Source organism: Lissotriton vulgaris, chromosome 7, assembly GCF_964263255.1.
Source record: "Lissotriton vulgaris chromosome 7, aLisVul1.2, whole genome shotgun sequence".
Classification (NCBI taxonomy): domain Eukaryota; kingdom Metazoa; phylum Chordata; class Amphibia; order Caudata; family Salamandridae; genus Lissotriton; species Lissotriton vulgaris.
The window spans coordinates 1,441,076,423-1,441,093,983 of record NC_141695.1 but is presented as its reverse complement, the minus strand read 5'-3'; the positions used below and the strand labels follow the sequence as shown (position 1 = coordinate 1,441,093,983).

The following is a 17,561-nucleotide window of genomic DNA, read 5'->3' as shown; positions in this document are numbered from 1 at the left end:
ATCCAGGATTATGAAAGGTGTGTCACCTCGGAACCCAAGGGTTTGGAATGATAACATGGAGCCATATATCAAAAGTTCTGTTTCTGATTTAGCATCATAAAAAGTGGCAGGTGTGTTGGCGGCGGCATTATTATTATTGTAAGTGTACCATACTACTGACGCCAATCTTTAACCACCAATACATAAATCCACTTATTATTTCGTGAGCCCCAGTCCTGTCGCCGTGCCTGCTGCGCCTTTTAGTTAAAAGGAGTCGCAGATGCTACTGGACCGACACCTTCCTCCAGCTCTGGGCTTTTACCCGAACAGTACTGTCCATATCTGCGTCCATGATTTACAATGGTATAAAAGTGAAACTACTGTTCCCACAAAGCAATTTAAAATGGGCTAAACATTCAGACTGGCCGAAGTTGTTACATATGAAATTGAGTCACTTGATAGCTTCAGCACTGAAAAGCAACTAAATGCACCATGAACACTTTAAAGTCTCTCATGCATCGCGGGATGTGTGGACTTGTGTAAAAACATCTCATTGAAACTGCTTTTCAGTTGGCCAGGTCGTTATAATGGGGAGTTATTTTGCGATGTGTTTCTGTGCATGTGTGCTTTCTTAGAGCGTTTGGAACGCTTATCAGGGCCTGTACCTTTGGGGGCGTGTCCCTTAAGGCTAATTAATCCAACCGATCTCACCTGGAGTGGTTATATGGCTACAAAAGTCACAGTTTCCTGTCTTGGTAGTCTGCGTTTCTGCTCTTGGCCGTTTGTTAACAGGTATGTTGGTTGCCCCGCGGTCGTTATTCTGGGTTTTTGGGGCTAGACTGGTGGTAGAATACGGTAGGTCATTAGACACTGGGGCGTTTTTTTTTTCTCTCTACAATGGTTCAGGTGAGTGAAAGTCGCTTTGCTGTTCACTAGTTATTTGTTGATAAAGTTGTTTTTAGTCTGTGTTTCGTTCAGTTTAGTTGTTGCAGAGACCAGAGTTGCCTCGTGCCGTGCCTTGTTCAGACTGTTAATGGAGTTACTACAATAGGTGTCTTTTTGTTTGTCATGTATGAGTGGGGCAGCATGTCGGAGCATTGCTGTGAAAGTTCTGGAACCAGCCTCCCACGGGGGCCGAGGGATAGTCTTAAGTTGAGGAAACTGTGCTTCGATGTATCCTCGGAAGGAGACTGCAGTAGTAGACGGGAGGGTGTGAGTAGAGGGGAAGTGAAAGGTACGATGAATGGACTAGAAGTCATGAAAGTAGCAGGTGTTGATGAAGGGCGTGAGGATGTTAACAGTAAAGTCAAATGAAGGTAAAACGAGAGGAAATTAAAACTGAAGAGAAAAATGTAAGCCACAGATGTCAACATGGATAAAGAGTGGAAAAAAATGAAGGGAAGGTGGTAAAAGAGAATGGTTAGAGGGAGAGAAAGATGACTAATAGAGAGGGTAATAGACCGAAGAACAATGGCGCAGACAACAAGATTAGCAAGTTTTTTTGTTTTTTTTTGTTTTGTTGGGCACATAACTTTTTACACCACGAGTAGGGAATGCCTGTTCATATAACAAGGACCTGGCTTTTCACAAGTAAGCACGTGAATGGCTGCAAGACAGCCGGATATGGCACAAGGAGTTACAGCAGGTCTCAGTCACAGCAGCAGGATTTTCAGGATGTTGACATGGAATATTACTTAAGTGAGTGGTGTCCGTACTCATCTACTTGTACTTTCTTCTCAGCTAGGCACTTGGTACAGACATTTCTGTAACGTACATGTCACTCCAGTCTTAACTGTGCATGTTATGTGAGCGATTAGAGCTTGTACTAGTTGTATATTCATGCATCTAGTCTGGTGGGATCCGAAGTTTACTGTGCTACTGCCATGCTCTCCCTGTTCTGTGAGGAAGCAAAGCTTAAACTGGCATGAAAGAATTGTACAAGTGTCCTGTGATGGGTAAAACTTGTGCTGCCGATGCTCTAGATGGACATATTCTTATGGATACTTAAAATGTTTATCCTCCAGATGTCTTGCAGGACCGAAGGTCGTCTCAACTGTTGCTCGGTGCTTGAAATGAAAAAATAGAGCTGCAGGTACTCTGTAACAGAGTACCTGTTTGGTTCTGAGAAATGTGGGTACTCTCCAATTGTTAAATTTCTCTTGATGTGCCGGTACACAACCCCCCCCCCCCCGCCCTCCTCCAAAGTGCCGGTACCAGCCCATTTAAAGCACTGCTGCTGCTCAATCATATGACCTTCCAACGAATCTGGCTCTACCTCACAGTATTGGATGCAATACTGAGACCTGTATTCAGTTTTTTTCAGTTTCAAAATTCTTTATTTCGGCTTTATTGCCATAAAAGAACAGTGCATATACATTACAATTAAAAAAAACATTCAGCATGGAACTTTAAAACCATTAGCTACGAATACATTTCATGTTAAAAAACAACCAAAGTACAAGCGACATTAAAATTCTAGGAGGGACCCCCCACTGATTACTAGAAGCTGGGCCAAATCTGTCTCCTATGAGGGAACCAATAATTAGGAAAATGTACGAGTGAACAGTAGTACAGTCGGATGCTTTTTAGTACTAGATGTGGAACCCATTGAGGAAGGGCCGTGCACTAGATAGGGGAGCACTCTTACAGGAGTACATGAATGTGTTAATTTGATAGGTTTGGCTGACTTTTATACTTGGATGTTCACCCATGAATAGAAACTCACAACAGTTCTTAAACTCTGCTCACACCCTCTTTAGTTTTAGCTACCTATCCTTTTGTGTGAGAACCATGTGATGTCTTTCCCACTTCTGCTTCCCATCTCTTGTTTGTGTTAGTAAAAGATGCACTACTTCTCAATATGGTGTGGGGCAGATTTACTAAGGGCTTGCATTGCTTCCCCCCCCCCCTACCCCTGCAGCGCAAGCCCTTAAGTGGGATTTACAAAGCCACCTTGCCCGGCTGTGTGGTTTAAGGGAACACAAGGCAATGTAAATCGCTGCCTTGTTTCTCTGTTGATGAGGCTTTAATATGTGGAGCATGGGCATTCCCATGGATTTTCACAAAATCCCAAATATACTAAGGTTGGTAAACCTCAATGTCAAAATGGTTCTCCTTCCCAAGTGGATCGTAGCTAGGAAAATAACTTGATTTCTCCTAGTTATTTCCTCTTTCCATGTGTGCTGCACAAAACAAGCCTGATGGTAATGCAGGCAACTTTGCTGCATGGTGCAAGTGTTTGCACTAGGCAGCAGTATATGGTGCAGGGAGAGCAGAATGCCTCAGATTGTTTAGTAAATATGGTGAATTCCTGCTCTGTGATATGCAATGCGGTACAAAAGGGGGTGGTGATGGACGGAGCATCTGAATCAAACACTCACACCCAGTCAAAAGATCTGGGTTTAATCCATCGCCGTTCTTTAGCCCACTCTACCACCCCAGTTCAGACATGGCTATATGCAAATCAATCTGACCCTGTGCCTCATGGGAACAGTCCAGCCCGAACTGCCAAGCCATGTCTTCCCTGGACCGGAAACAAGCTTCCGAGGACCGGTTTCTGGCATTCCAGCAGTCTTCAGCCCGGCTTGCTTGAATCCAGTGGCAAGTTATCTGGCTGCATTGGGTTGCGTGACTTGTTAGTAAATCTGCCCCAGAATTTGCATTGTCAAAGCATGAACCATCAGAATCTGAGCAGTGTATTTCTGAATTTATGTGAAGCAATTCTTTTAATAATTTTCTTCAAAAGAACTAGACTACAATCAAAAAAAAATTAAGCCTTAGTTTCTAAATGGCTTGATATGTCTAACGCCATAGTAGCCAATTCTTGCATTGTATGCAACAGTACTTTTCATGATGGCTTTTTGAGCACATAATGTTGTTCAGTTAAAACGATCACTCCCCAAAAGTGGTGTTGGCTGGAATGGCAGATAGTATATGAAATGTCCCTGGAATTGCGTTGCAGTGAAGGATAAAATTATGCAACAGTTGACAATTATGCACCTGTGAAAGGCACATTAGGTGGATAATGTGGCAAAAAATAAAGCCTTATTATTTAGTAACTGAGGGTCATATTACCAAGCAATATCGATAATTATCGCTATTGCTTGGTTAGCGATAAAAATTCATCGCCGAGCTGCGACTATTTTTATCGCAGATAAACCTTGCTATTAGCAAGGTTTATCTCTGAAACGATAAAAATCGGCCGAAATGCATGAATATCGCTGTAAAGTCAGCGATATTCATGCATTACCGAGCGAATGCTCTTAGCCATGTTATCCACCTCCCATTGGATAACATGGCTAAGAACTGCTCAGGGCAGGTATTAGCTTTTGGAGATATTCGCGCTTAGTGCGAATATCTCCAAAAGTTGGTAATAGGAGATAGCAATGTTAGCGACTGTTTCCAGTCGCTAACATCTTGGCACGCCCACTTTGCATGTCATTAGTGATGAATTTCACTGACGTGCAAAGTGGGGCCCAAGATGGTCGCTATCTCCTACTAGCTGTCGCTAACTGGTGGTAGCGACAGCTAGGTAATAGGGAGATCCATTTTATCTCTGCTTTCTTGGCTTTTAAAGCCAAAAAAGCGGAGATAAATCCCTTGATAATATGCCCCTCATTTTTTTTTTTTTTTATGCAAAGTTACACCACTTAAACATCCGGAATACAGCAAACAAACTGGAAGGTGACTGGTTAAAGTTTGCAAAGGTAGCAGCTGTTGCTTGGGATTGTCTAGCATGTACTAACTTGATCCATTCGAGCTAGAAACACTTTCTTGTTTTGGAGGGGCTTTAGGGAATATTCAAATGATGCAGCTGTTAGTGCGTTAAGTGGCAAGCTAGAAATACATGATTGTATAGACACTGCAAGTGTCAAACTTCTGAAATGGCATATGTAGCTTTTTTTTTTTTTTTTTTTTTTTTTTTTTTTTTAATTGGGTAGGCGAGCAAGGGTTAAACAGCCCAGTGGTTGATTGGGCGGAGATGCCTTTTTCGAATGCAGACGGAGCATCTTAACACTAATGAGCACTAATAACATTAACTCTGACTGGATAAACACATGGAAAGGTAAAAATGTCTCCGAACAATGGGAGCAGCTGAAGTGACTCCGCGAAAAGTAGACAAACGTGCCGATTCCGTTTGGGGCACACCAGTAGGTGAGGGGAGGGGGGAGCACTGACACAGACACAAAAATAGTGCGATAAAGGCCGCTTTATTGGAATCGGGTGCACCTAAACAACAACCCACCTGGCCTGTGCCGAACAAAACTACTACTCACTAAATAACAACTGCCTGACAGCCCCCCACCCCTAAAGTTATCCCCAACATTGTAACTGAAATACAAACATCCGCTCAGCAACCTACCCCCCTACCCACCGACTGAATGACCAATGACCTCAACCCCCGCCTACCAATCCAGCCCCAGGCCTCCAGCAAATACCCCTCTATCTCCTTAGGAAAGCGCCACTCGGAAGTCACTTACGACTTTCGAAAGGACACCTGCCTCCTGGGATACCTGAGCACCCCCAACGCTCCATCCAACGCCTCCTTCAACTGCACTATGTACAATTCCATTCCATACCTAGATAGGTGTACCCCATCCTCCCTGAAAAAATACACTGCTCCATAGCGGAATTCCGGATGCTCCATCCTCCCCACCCCTTCCTTGGCACAAAAGTCCCTCATCTCTCGGTTAATCTTCCTCCGGGCCCTGTCTATAGCTCCTGGGCGCTCGGCACCCCTCCACGCCCGCCTGGGGATAAACTCAGACCAGATCACATGACAGCCTGCCCATTGCTTCTTCATTTCCCTCAGGTCCCTCTTCATTTGTTTGAGCAATGCCAGCCCTTTACACTGCACCAAGTCATTTTCGCCCAGATGAATCGCCACCACATCCGGGCCCCCCCCCCCCCCACCACCGAATTCAACAAGGGGCAACAACTCATGCCAATGCCTACCCCCTTTTCCCCTCCAGTGACAACGGTACAACTCTTCATCCAATCCCAAATTGAGTGTCTGATGCCTGTCCCACTCCGCCTGTTCTGCCCGCTTGACGAATGAGTGTCCTACAATATACACATTCAAAACTCCCGGCCCGCCACAGCACCTGTAAAGACACACATATCAAAATCGGGAATCACTGTAACAACTCCCCATCCGCCTCCCGCAACCTCACATACGTCGGTAACAATCCGACTTCCACCGTCAGAGCCTCTGTATCTCCTCCTTTCCCCAACCTCTCTGTGCTGCTCCGTCGCCACCCCGATCCGGAAGAAATACGTCCCGAAAGCCAGTGGGTCCTCACCCATGTGCCGCAGAGCCCACAACGCCTGCGCCTCCGTCACCCCCACCTCGACCAAAAACCTCCCCCTCCTTCACGCCCTGGCTCTCCATCACCCCCCCCCCACGCTGCGGGACACACCCCCTCCTGACCGCCTGGGCCCAACACCACCCATGTCCCAGCCCCCCCCGTTGGTCCGTCTTTCAGCGACGCAAACGAACCGCCAACTCCTGCGCTCGCAACTCCCGCCCCCCCTCTCGCGCCCAGCAACTCCGACACTTGAAACGCTCCAAGGAACAGCCAGGACATCAGGGTAGAAAACAGCACCGCCTCGCCCCATCCCTGCACACCGCTGGGAGCGCGCCAATGACTCCTTCCAGCAACTCCACCGTGATGGGACATCGCAACCGCACTTTAGCACCTCTCCCTCGCCCACCCCTCCAGCAGCCGGGTCCCCAATTCCCCCGCCGATGGGGAGGAACCCCACCACAACTTTCCCATGAACGCCACCGCCGACAACTTGCCCGCAATCGTCACCCACAACAGCCCTTTATCCATGAGCGCCAACATGAACCTTACCACCTGTTCCTCGCACAGCCACCGGTCCCCTCGCCTTACTGCGCCAGACTGCAGGAATTCCTCCCAGGCCTGCTCGTACACCTTCTACGTCGACACCGCTACGGACGCCTTCACCAGCTGAAAGACCCGGCCTCGCCCACCGACCACATTTCTTCCGGCACCGGCATCCTGACCTCCTCCGCCGCCCTGGCTAGCCCATGGAACCTCTCCCACTGTGAACGAGACAAAGCATCCGCAATGTCATTGTCTACTCCTGGGACGTGGCGCGCCTGAAACAGGATGTCCTTCTCTAAGCAACGCAAAACAAACACCCTCATCAACTTCAGCACCTGCGGGTCCCAGGCCGACTGTTCACCACCTGCACGATGACCATGTTGTCCACCCGAAATACACGCTTGTGCCCCCGACCCCTCGTGACCGCCACCACCAACGGGAACAACTCCAAAAACGCAATGCTCCGCCCTCCTGCCTGCCAGTGCGCGGCCACTGCTCCGCGCACCATTTGCCATCCCAGTACAGACAGAAACTGCCGACGCCTGCTGCATCAGAGTACATAGTGACGTCCCAGTCCTCCGCTGGCGCCATGGGTACTCCATTGAACCGTTCCAGGAAAGCCCGCCACATGCGCAGATCCTCCTTCATCCCCGCCGAGAGGCGCACATGGTGATGAGGCAAGGTCAAACCAGACAACGCCACACCCAAACGCCGGCAAAACGTTCGGCCCGCCTGCACCACGCGGCAAGCAAAATTCAAATGTCCCAACAGCACCTCCCTCACTGTCGCCTTCCTTTTTGCCAACATTCCATCCACCAAAACCAACATCGCTGACCTCTTGTCTTCCGTTGGGCGCGCTTCCAGGATGAGTCTAGCTCGATACCGAGAAAGGACTACACCGTACTGGGACCGCACGTCTTCTCTGGCGACAGGGGAACACCGAAGTCCCCCATCAACCCGGCCAAACTGTAAAACTGCCGCTGGCAGGCCGCCCCACCAGGAGTCATCCAGGTAGTGTGTCACTGACTCCGAGCCTGTGCGCCTGGAAAAAACCCACTGCAAGAATGAACTGAAACGCTCAAATAGCGCACACGAAATGGAGCACCCCATTGGCAGAGCCTTATCCACAAATGAGTCCCTCGAACTGAATCCCCAACAACTGGTGATCCACCGGGTGGACCAGAAGGAGTCTGAAAGCCAACTTGACATCGCATTTTGCCATCAGCGCGCCCCTCCCCCCTGCCGAGACGAGCCTCCGTGCCATGTCCACCGACGAGTAAGTCACCGATGCAAAGTCCGCCGAAATGTAGGCATTGACCGACTCCCCCCTCCAGCTGATACAACACTTGTCTTGGCCGGAACTGCCCCTCCTCTTTCTTGGGCACCACCCCAATGGGGGAGATGATCAAACCCCGCGTCACAGCTCCGTGAAGGGGCCCGCCATCCTACCTTCTCTGACCTCTTGTAACAGCTTCTCTCACAATGCCCTTGTGCGCGTTCTCTGACTTCAGATTGTCCGCCCAGCGAGCAATCCGGGGGCCCTCCTAGCCCAGCCGAAACCCCTCCCGAAAACCATGACGCAGCATCCTCCGCCCGCTGATATGCTGCTAGCCAGGGCTCCATCCGCTCGATCTTAACCGGCATACGAGCCTTTGCCCAAAGCTCCGGCTCCACCCCCTCCCTTTCCCCCACCGGATTGGGCGCTTCCTTGCGAGGGCTGCTGTCCCGGTGGGCCCCCAGCAGCGCAGAACTGGGTGCCGCTGCCCGCTATTTGAGCACTCGTGCTGGAATCGGCATGCCGCCCGCACGCTCCTCTATTAAAGTCCCAGCAGGCCCCAACCATGGCCTGGCTGCCAGACTCCCCCCCCCCCCCCCCCCCCCACAGGTGGGGTGGGCTGCAAAGGGGGGCGGCACCAGCGGCAAACCGCTGGACGTGTAGACAGTGCGGCCAAACTTGGCCCCACCCATCGTCTGCTGGTACAAATCCGAATCCAGCGCTCATGTCAATGTACTCCCCTTTCCAGATCTTCTCCTTCGTTGTCAACGAAAGGTGCGCCCCCAGCGGCTTAGTCAACTCCATGTACAGTAGCTTACGCACCGGCACCACACAACTCTCCTTCACCCCCCCCCCATCCGCAGAATCTTTCCCTCCGCCGCCGACCCACCACACGCACCTGACCCGTCGCCGCACCGTCTGTGCCCACTCCCGCGTCCTGCACGTACCGTCCCTGCACCAGCCGCCATCCGTCTTCCCCCTCGCCCCTAGTCCCCACCGATACTTGCACACAGCGCCGCTTGCCACTCCCCGCTCCGTCTCCCGCCTTACCTGGCGTCAAGGTCGGCGTCCTTGCTGGATCCCGCAGCTTAACCAGTGGAGCTGAGGGGGCCGTCACTCTGGGCTCATCTCGCCTTGCCGGCACCTGTAATACACTGCCAACATTACTCGCCCCCCCCTTCTCCCGAATCTCTCCTTCCTCCTCCGACTCTCCATCAGCCGGCTCCACACAACCCCGGCCCCCCCTTTGGGGTTCCAGCCAGCTCAACCCCACCCTCTCCCGACACAACCGCATCAAGTCCACCAAATCCACACTCCCACTCCCGTCCACCACACATCACAACCAGAAGTATGTGCATCCATCCTCACTCTCCTACCCCTGGCGGCCGTAACAGCCCTTCGGGGAGGGGCTAGCGGAGATGAATCCCGCCTCCATTCATGGCGGTCATTAGCCAGGTCCCTCGCTGGAGCTCGGCCGCCCGCACCAGACAGAGCCAGCCCATCCTCTCGGTGGTTTGGAGCCGCATGCTGCTTACCCGAGCGCCTCGCGAACAGCTCCTGCCAAGGAAAAAAGGTGAAGTCCAGCATGCCGGGGTGGAACCCCCCCCCCCCCACGCTATCCCAGCGTCGCCCCCACCCTGCCGAGTGGCCTCCGTGCCGCGACTGGATTCCCCCCCCCCTGGCCCTCCCCAACCCCCACCTGGCCCCCCCCACCACCACTCCCCTGCCACCCCCGTGACGAATGCCTGCTCGGGCCCACCATGCCCCCTCCCTCAGACGACTAACTCCAATCCAGCTCCGTGTCCGTTTCTCCCCCCCCCCCCCCCGCCAGAAGCCCACCCAGCTCCACGCACTGTGGCCACCGCTCACCCTCTCGCGTCCCGACAGCCTCTGCACCACCCCCCGCCCCCAGGCCCCCTGCCCCACTCCCCACATCCACCTCTGGCTCCACTACCTGGACTGCCCCCACCAAGCCCTCCCAACTCTGTAACCGTCTTGCGGGACGCCCCCCCCCCACAGGCACCTCACCCCACCCACCCCCTCTACAAATGCCAGCTCCTGCTTCCTCCCTCTCCGCCCGGCCCTCTCAGCCCCTCTCCGCGCCTTGCGGCGATGCCTCCTTGCGCTGCCCCTCGCACCTCCGCCCCCCCCCTCCCGCCTCGCAGAGCCGGCCGCGGCGGCTCACATGCTACTACTGCTGCGGCGCCATTGGCAGCGCGCCGCTGCGGCTTTACCTGGAGGTTCGGCCGCACTATGTCCATGCGGCCTGCCTCGCCCAACAGCCTCAATGCCTCGGCCACTCTGGGGTCATCAAAAGCCGCCATACCGCCGGAAACCACGCAGCACTGGACCGCAAAACACGCCGACATCGCCGCCCAACACTAGCCAAGCACACCTACCGCACACGACTAATCAGGTCACGGGACAACAATTCATAAACAGCCCAACAACCATTTTACAATGACCACCCGGCTGCTTGTCACTGCACCACAAACGGTGTGCAGTGACACAATGTCCGGTTTTATCCAGGCCAGCCCAAAAGGAGCCCAATGAAGCCCAACCAGCCCAACTACGGCAACCCACAGAGCTCAAACTTATAGACTATGGTTCAAACAATTGCCAGTGATATCATTCCAATATTGCCTTTTTCGGTTTAATTTGACTATCTCTAACTTTGACTACTCATGACCTAGCTGCTCTTCGATTAAGTTCTACTAGGCAGAAACATGTCTAGGATTGCTAGTTTTTCTGTAAAATGGAGACCTGGCCTGACTGTTTTGCTGGACTGTTCTATTGGAGCAGGGTGGGGTGGACTGCTGCTGTGGGAACGAAAAATTGACACTAATGAATCCCAAGCCATTGCCAGTGGCTGAGAATTTTGCAAACCACCTGATCACCATGCATTTTTTAAATCTGAAATTCCCTTTTGGTGGTAAGCTTCTTGCCATGTTGCAAGCTTTACGTTAGAGCAGGACCATTGTCTATGTACTTATATAGCACTTACTACCCATGACTGGGAATTTACTTGCCTTGGGGCAAGTAGCACACTACTCCAGAGCCAAAGGTTGGATGTCAATAGATAGTAGGTTAGTAATGTGCTTCCTTTTCCTATGTAGGATTAATTTAGTGTTTTGAATAGCGATTAAGTTGGAGAAGTAAAGGTGACATGTTTTTAGAGTGGTGCACATGTGAGTCTGTAATTTGGATGAACTGCATAGGAGGAGATATCTTGGCCGGCTGTGTGCAAATGGGAGGGATGCCTTTGTCAAGGAGGTCTGGTCATTGTAGTGACTTAAACAAATTTGCCGCCATATTCTGCACCCTATTTGAATGAGTAAATGCAGAATTTCATGCTGTGAAAGTGGGATGGTCAACGCAATTCTCTACTTGTTGTAGAATAGTATCTCATTTTGTCTGAACTTAGTCAGATCATTGAAATATTCCTTAATACAGTATCTTTTTTGTTTTAGGGTTCTTTTTTGTACTATTTCTCACGATGTCCTGCAACTGGAGTGGTCATAGCTCGCACAGCCGCAGTGCCAGCTTCTTGGTACCATCTGCCAATGTCACTCTGACGGAGTTGATGGAAAATGGATTTGTAGCTGACTCGTCAAGTTACTTTATTTCAACGCCGTTTCACAGCCCACGTGTTGAAGGAAATGGAGCCCTCAAAGTGAGGTGCAGTAGTCACAGCAGCAGCCTGCACGTGCCTACATGTAACCCATCGTTAATGGAGATGCTGGAGAACTGCTTCATGGCTGATCTGTCCATCAACTCCACCTCTTTCCACAGCTTCTGTGCAGAAAATGGCTCTGCTTTGAAAGTATTTGCGATGGCAGAATCAACTAAGTTGGCGGCTGACGAAATGCAGAAAGGTTTGGGCACATCTGATAGCTTGGCCTCCATATGCAAGACTCCAGTTGCCCCAAATGCACCACTCTTGGACTTGTCCTCACTGGTTTCAGAACATAACAGGTTCAACAACTCAAATATTGACTTCTTTTGCGATAATAAGATCTCCACCCCTTGCAAGTGCCAGGAGAAGAAGCCGCTGCCAGCGGAGAGTCGGGATTCTAAATCGCTGGAGACCTCTGAGGTCATGGTCGATCTTTCAGGGCTACAGAAACCCACTCCGCTAGTATGGGAACTTTCCGAAATCAACCTACCATTCGACAACACCTTGTCTCTTGATACCAGCATAGAAGAATGGAGATCCCCAAGCAGCATGGTGGCAGAGTGTGCATCGCCCATATCAGTGGAGAAGTCTTCTTTTGCTTCTGCAATGTCTTTAAACTGGACTGGGGCAATGCCCAGAAAAACCAGCAGTCTGACCTTCAAGTCTTTTGCTTATGACTCTCAATTAAAGGAGCAAGAGTTTGGAGCTTCTCTGACCTCACACTGCATCAAACCATTTGACTTTGCTATTCCATCTCCAGATGATCGATGGTTTGATAAACGCCAGCTTGTAAGGTCAAAGATTCAGAAGAGCTTTCAAATGTGATCCTAAATTGTTTAGGCTTCCATATTTGTACATCCTGTCACTTAACTTCTCTGTTGCATGTAAACCTTTGATGGCTATGTACACTGCAGCTGTGACTTGCAGATGGCTTACAACTCCTATTTATGCACTTCAACCTTTAAACTCTAAAGCCAATTAGCTGCCCTTTACCAGCAAGCTTTCAGAACTTTAACCACTTTCAAGGAATGTTTGTAGAAAGTGTTTGTGAAGATTGGTGTAAGACTGGCTTTATGCGCACCATATTCTGTAAAATTTTAAGCATATGTGAATATAAAGATTATTGTAAAATTATTAAATAAAGATTTATTAAGGTAATGCTCACACGCTTGTCTTGTGTCGGTTTCACAATAGTCCTCTGCATAACACTATGTAGAACATCTTGGTTGTAGCTTTTAGTCACTTTTGACCTGTTTAAAATAGAAACGTTTTGATAAAATCTGCAAATTGTGCAGCAAGTTATGGATTGTGCTAAATGTAGTCAATCAATCACTATGCGATACACTTCACTGCTGCACAATCACTCATATTACAATGGCATTGGTTATAATCTAGAGGACCAGGATACCTCAACACTACCCAAAGGAGGCACCAGCAGAACTTGCAGAGATTGTCGAGTTGGTGGAGCAGATTTATTTTTTTAGTCTAGTAAAACAAGCTTGGATGGATAACACTCATTTAGAAAACGTTCTTCTGTCAGATCCTTGTGACACAGCTCAAAGAATTAGACACACGTAAGAAATAACAAACACACATGATTACGCAGTAATCTTAAGGCCAAAAAAACTCACTGCCCTTCCGCAATCCAACTGCCATCGTACCAAACTAGTGTAACAAACTGCATCCGAGAGGGGCAGTCTCGCCTTACTGTACCCTTGTCGTCATTTTATGGGCAGTGACCCCAAAAAACAAGCTGCTGAGGGGAAGGGGATCCAAGGAGCTGCAGCCAGGTGCCCTCCATGATTTGTGCCCCAGCCCCCAAGCTGCTGTGCCAATCACCTGATTGGCTCAGGAGTACTACCCTTGGTACTGTCCTGGGGAGTCTGCTTTGGAGGACTCCTATGCTAACTAGGGGTGAGTTTAGGATTCTAGATTCCGCTACATGGGCGTCCAGGGCAACAAGGCAATTCGCCGTCCCCCCCCACAAAACATTCAATGGGGAATCTCCCAAATGTCCTCTGAACAAATCGGTCCCATGTCCGAGAGGTGGACACCATCTTTATGAAACATGTCTGCGCCCCTCTGCAGTTCATGCAGATTGTTCCAAAGGCGACCCAGGACGGTCTGGACGTGGCGGAGTTCAGATGCCTCACAGTAACATTGTTTACCCTAGCACTGGTGCCCTTACCCCAATTATGATGTGGGACCATGGATTGGCTGTCTCCGGGAGAAACCTTAGCCAGTTGCAAAAATTCCTTCAGGATCACCACACTTGTGGTCCATTTTTTGGCCAAGCCATGTGCTCCAAGGTGGACAACAAGGAGGTTCGTGAATTGATAGTCCTTTGCAACCATGGGGTATCGCAGTTGGCTGTTAGTGTGAAAAGTGGAGGCCTTGATCCCGCACCACCGGAAGGCAACCAAATGCAGGGCGGCCAGCTTGGGTTGACAGCAGTTGCAACCTGTAAGCCGCCTGCTGCATGAAAGAATGACCAACCATCCATACGCCCTTGGATGGCATCCTACTGAATTATGAGCGCACACTGAGTAAACAGTATACCAGAGTTCCTTCATTGCAAGTTGAGGAATATAGTAGTTATGAGGCATTTAACTACCACGCCCTATTTTTAGGTACCTCGCAGAAGACCTGCTACTCCTATTCTGAAGGAGTGCAAATAGTAGCCATTGGGATTGAAACATGCGGCCCTAATGGGTGTGGCACCTGCTACCCTAAGGGTGGCAGTTCAGTCCACTGTAATCTGATAGTGAGAGGCAGTCTCTATTCGGCTCAATGAATAGAGCAGATGTCAGTGGCAGGTCAAAAAGCCAAGACCCCAATCAAGCCACCAGACACAGACTGGATCCCTGAGCTTCTTGTTTGATCACTGCTCCTTTTCTCTCCTGATTGAGTCAACCCCCCCAGTAGGCCTCCCGCAAGGTGGGTTATGAAAGACCCTACTAGTTCGCTCACCCTAAAGGGGCTGTAAAACTGTGAAGGCTGCAGCAAACCGTGTCTTATGTAGAGTAGTGCACACCCTTGGCAAGCTGGCGAAGAGGCCCAGGACATGCGCATGGAGGGGACATCTGCTATCCTTTACACAGCCATAGTCTAGCTGACCCTGTTAATCCTTTCTTAGTGAGAAAGGATCTACTATCAGCTGCAGCCTTCAGTGTAACAAAACTTTAAGGCCAAGAGATGGGCCTGTGTCATGCAATACTGGTTTGCCCTACTTTTAGAGGGTACTCTGATTTACACCATCTGCAGTGAACGGGAATGTTTCGTGCTCGCAAGAAAGACCTATACTGTAAAAAACCTTCCTTAAGACGTCTGCATGTGCTTTGTAAGAGGTTGCAATTAAATCTGGTAAGGTGGGACACCAATCTTCCACAGTTGAAAGGAACTCTGTCATCTCCTTGGCTGCCTGTGGATGGAGATCCCAAAATTCCTGCAACTTGGCGCGAGATGGCATCTGCAGCATTATTATGAATGCCAGGCACATGCTTTAGCCCGAAATAAAATGTTAAGTGCCGTAAAACCAAAGTTTCATCAATTTCAAGACCAACTTGCAATACGCCCAACCTATTAGCCTCCACTACTACTAGGTGAGACCATAAGACCACATTCTGATATTTAGAGAACCTCAGCTCATATGGTTACTACCAAGCAGGGCTAGACTGGCCGTAGTTGGTGTTTCCTCTGTGGGCCTCCAGGGTGGGGCCTCCTGTAACAATCCGCCAAAACCGGCCTTGGCAAACAGCTCAGCTGCACCCCACCAGGGATCTAGCCAAGCATTTTGCCAGGGCTGGTTTTGGTTTCCAGTCTGGCCCTGGCTCTAACACAAGGTTGGTAGTGATGCTGCTGTCGTGCTGCCAGTCTACTCTAGTGGAGAAGTGTGGCTCAATGGTTAGAGCGGCAGACCCTGATGCAGAGGTCTAGCCCGGGACCAGTGTTCAATTCCCGCATCGGCGGGTCTTGGACTCAATTTCCTCGGATCTGCTAATTCTCGCCTTGGTGCCTATTCTAATCATGGGTCCCACTCTGCAACTCTGGGCAATAGCTTGCTTAATCTCCACAACGGCCCCAACAAAGCTAGGATGCCTGGCTTCACCTTGGGGGTGCCCAGGAGTGGGCACCTCACAGGGAAAAGCTAGGAAGGGTTCCAGAGTGGTATGCGTAAAAGCTGTGATTCGTGCGCTATAAAAGTACTACAAAATGTACTCCCCCCTACCACCATTTAATGCCCAGTATAGCTCCAAACCAAGCATTGCCTGCTGCGTACACGAAGATGCCTAAAGCAGTTAGAAATCTGGCATGAAGGCCAAACGGACATTAAATTGCACAAAAAACCCATCTCCAAGCCTTCCTTAACTCTCTTGATAGCCGGGCTTTTTTTTCTCCCTGAGGCAAGCCATTGCAATGGACTGTGAATAGGAGTGGGCCATGGAAATGATCTGTGAAGTGGAGTTTACCTGGCAAACTAGAACCTGGAGCAATAATTTTTCCAACACCAGTACAGCATCCATCAACTGCCTCTAGGAGGTGGCACATGCCAGCCACAGTATCACCATCCTTACAAATGAAGGGAAGGCATGTGGAGGGACCTGCAGTTTGTTCTGGCATTATAGGCACCCCAGTTGAAGTCCATGCATTCAGCAAGCACACCACCAGAATCGGGAGGCCCAAATACCAGCAAATCGTCGAGTTAGTGAATCCCCTCTTTGCAGCCTGTGTAAGGTGATTATCCATTGCAACAGCAAGCTAAACTGCTCATAAGCAGTGCATGACACAGTGAACCCCATTGGCAGGCAAAGTAGTAAGAGCCTGTAAATTGCACTTCAAGATGAGTGTAGAAATACATTGGAACTATTACAAAGCCAAAACTACAGCTAAAGTTAAGACTGCAGCACGCACAGAATAACCAGTTCCAGAATCGGGGTACAGAATGATGGCACCAAATCTAAATTTCCCTACATTGGCAGTAAAAGGCATTAGTCTGTCCGTACGCTACCACTAACCTGACATCCCTACTTAGTATCTCACTCACCAAGGCAAGATCCATAAAGGTGTCTGCAAGTGAATGCTTCCTAAGCAGCCCACTCCTGTTGAATGGGTCAAGTAGCATAAAGCTACAGAGCTTGTTCGAAGAAGCTCTTTCAAAAAGAGGCAGAAGTTGTCCCCCCCCCCCGCACTGTCCCTAACTTCAATACATGAACTTGCAAGTCATAGCATAATGTATTGATATCGCACCATCCAAGCAATTCAGCTCTTTGTAGGTAATTTTCCACACAGCAGTGATGCTCACAGGCCTTGGCTAGATGACCTTGATTCTTAGGCTTACTCCGATGAGAAAGTACAACAGGAGGAGTATAGTGCACCCCTACAAATGAGAACAAATTGGTGACCTAACAGTCGGCGCCCCCCCCCTGACTAGTGTTGTCATACTCATTTTACAATTCCCTGTAGAACAAACTGACCTAAACCGAAGTTGTAGCCATTTTTCCCAGTCAACATTTAAGTTCTTGAGATTCTCAGTGACTGTCCTGCAGTCTCTCCATTCTCCTCTCTTGCGATCTAAGAATTCTCAGCTTGACTGGACTGTTGCCACTTGTAAGCTCTTACAGTTCCCATCAACAAGATGACACAAACCACAGCTGTTACTGTTTAGTTCAAGATTAAACCAAGAATTCATTTTTCCAGGATTGCAAGCCAACGTACAACCTTTCCAAATCTTGTATCAACTTTGCTCAACTCTCTCAGTTGGCATATCCTGCATCTCCGT

The 17,561-nt window shown here is 49.7% G+C and overlaps 1 protein-coding gene across 1 annotated transcript; it reads left to right on the top strand.

The window, feature by feature from the left end:
- Positions 1 to 704: 704 nt before the first annotated feature.
- On the top strand, positions 705 to 12,945 carry LOC147705798 (uncharacterized). Its single transcript, XM_086928981.1, has 2 exons — positions 705 to 771; positions 11,577 to 12,945. Exon 2 carries the CDS (start codon positions 11,603 to 11,605, stop codon positions 12,605 to 12,607), a length of 1,005 nt encoding a protein of 334 aa, XP_086785107.1. The 5' UTR covers positions 705 to 771; positions 11,577 to 11,602; the 3' UTR covers positions 12,608 to 12,945.
- Positions 12,946 to 17,561: the final 4,616 nt, after the last annotated feature.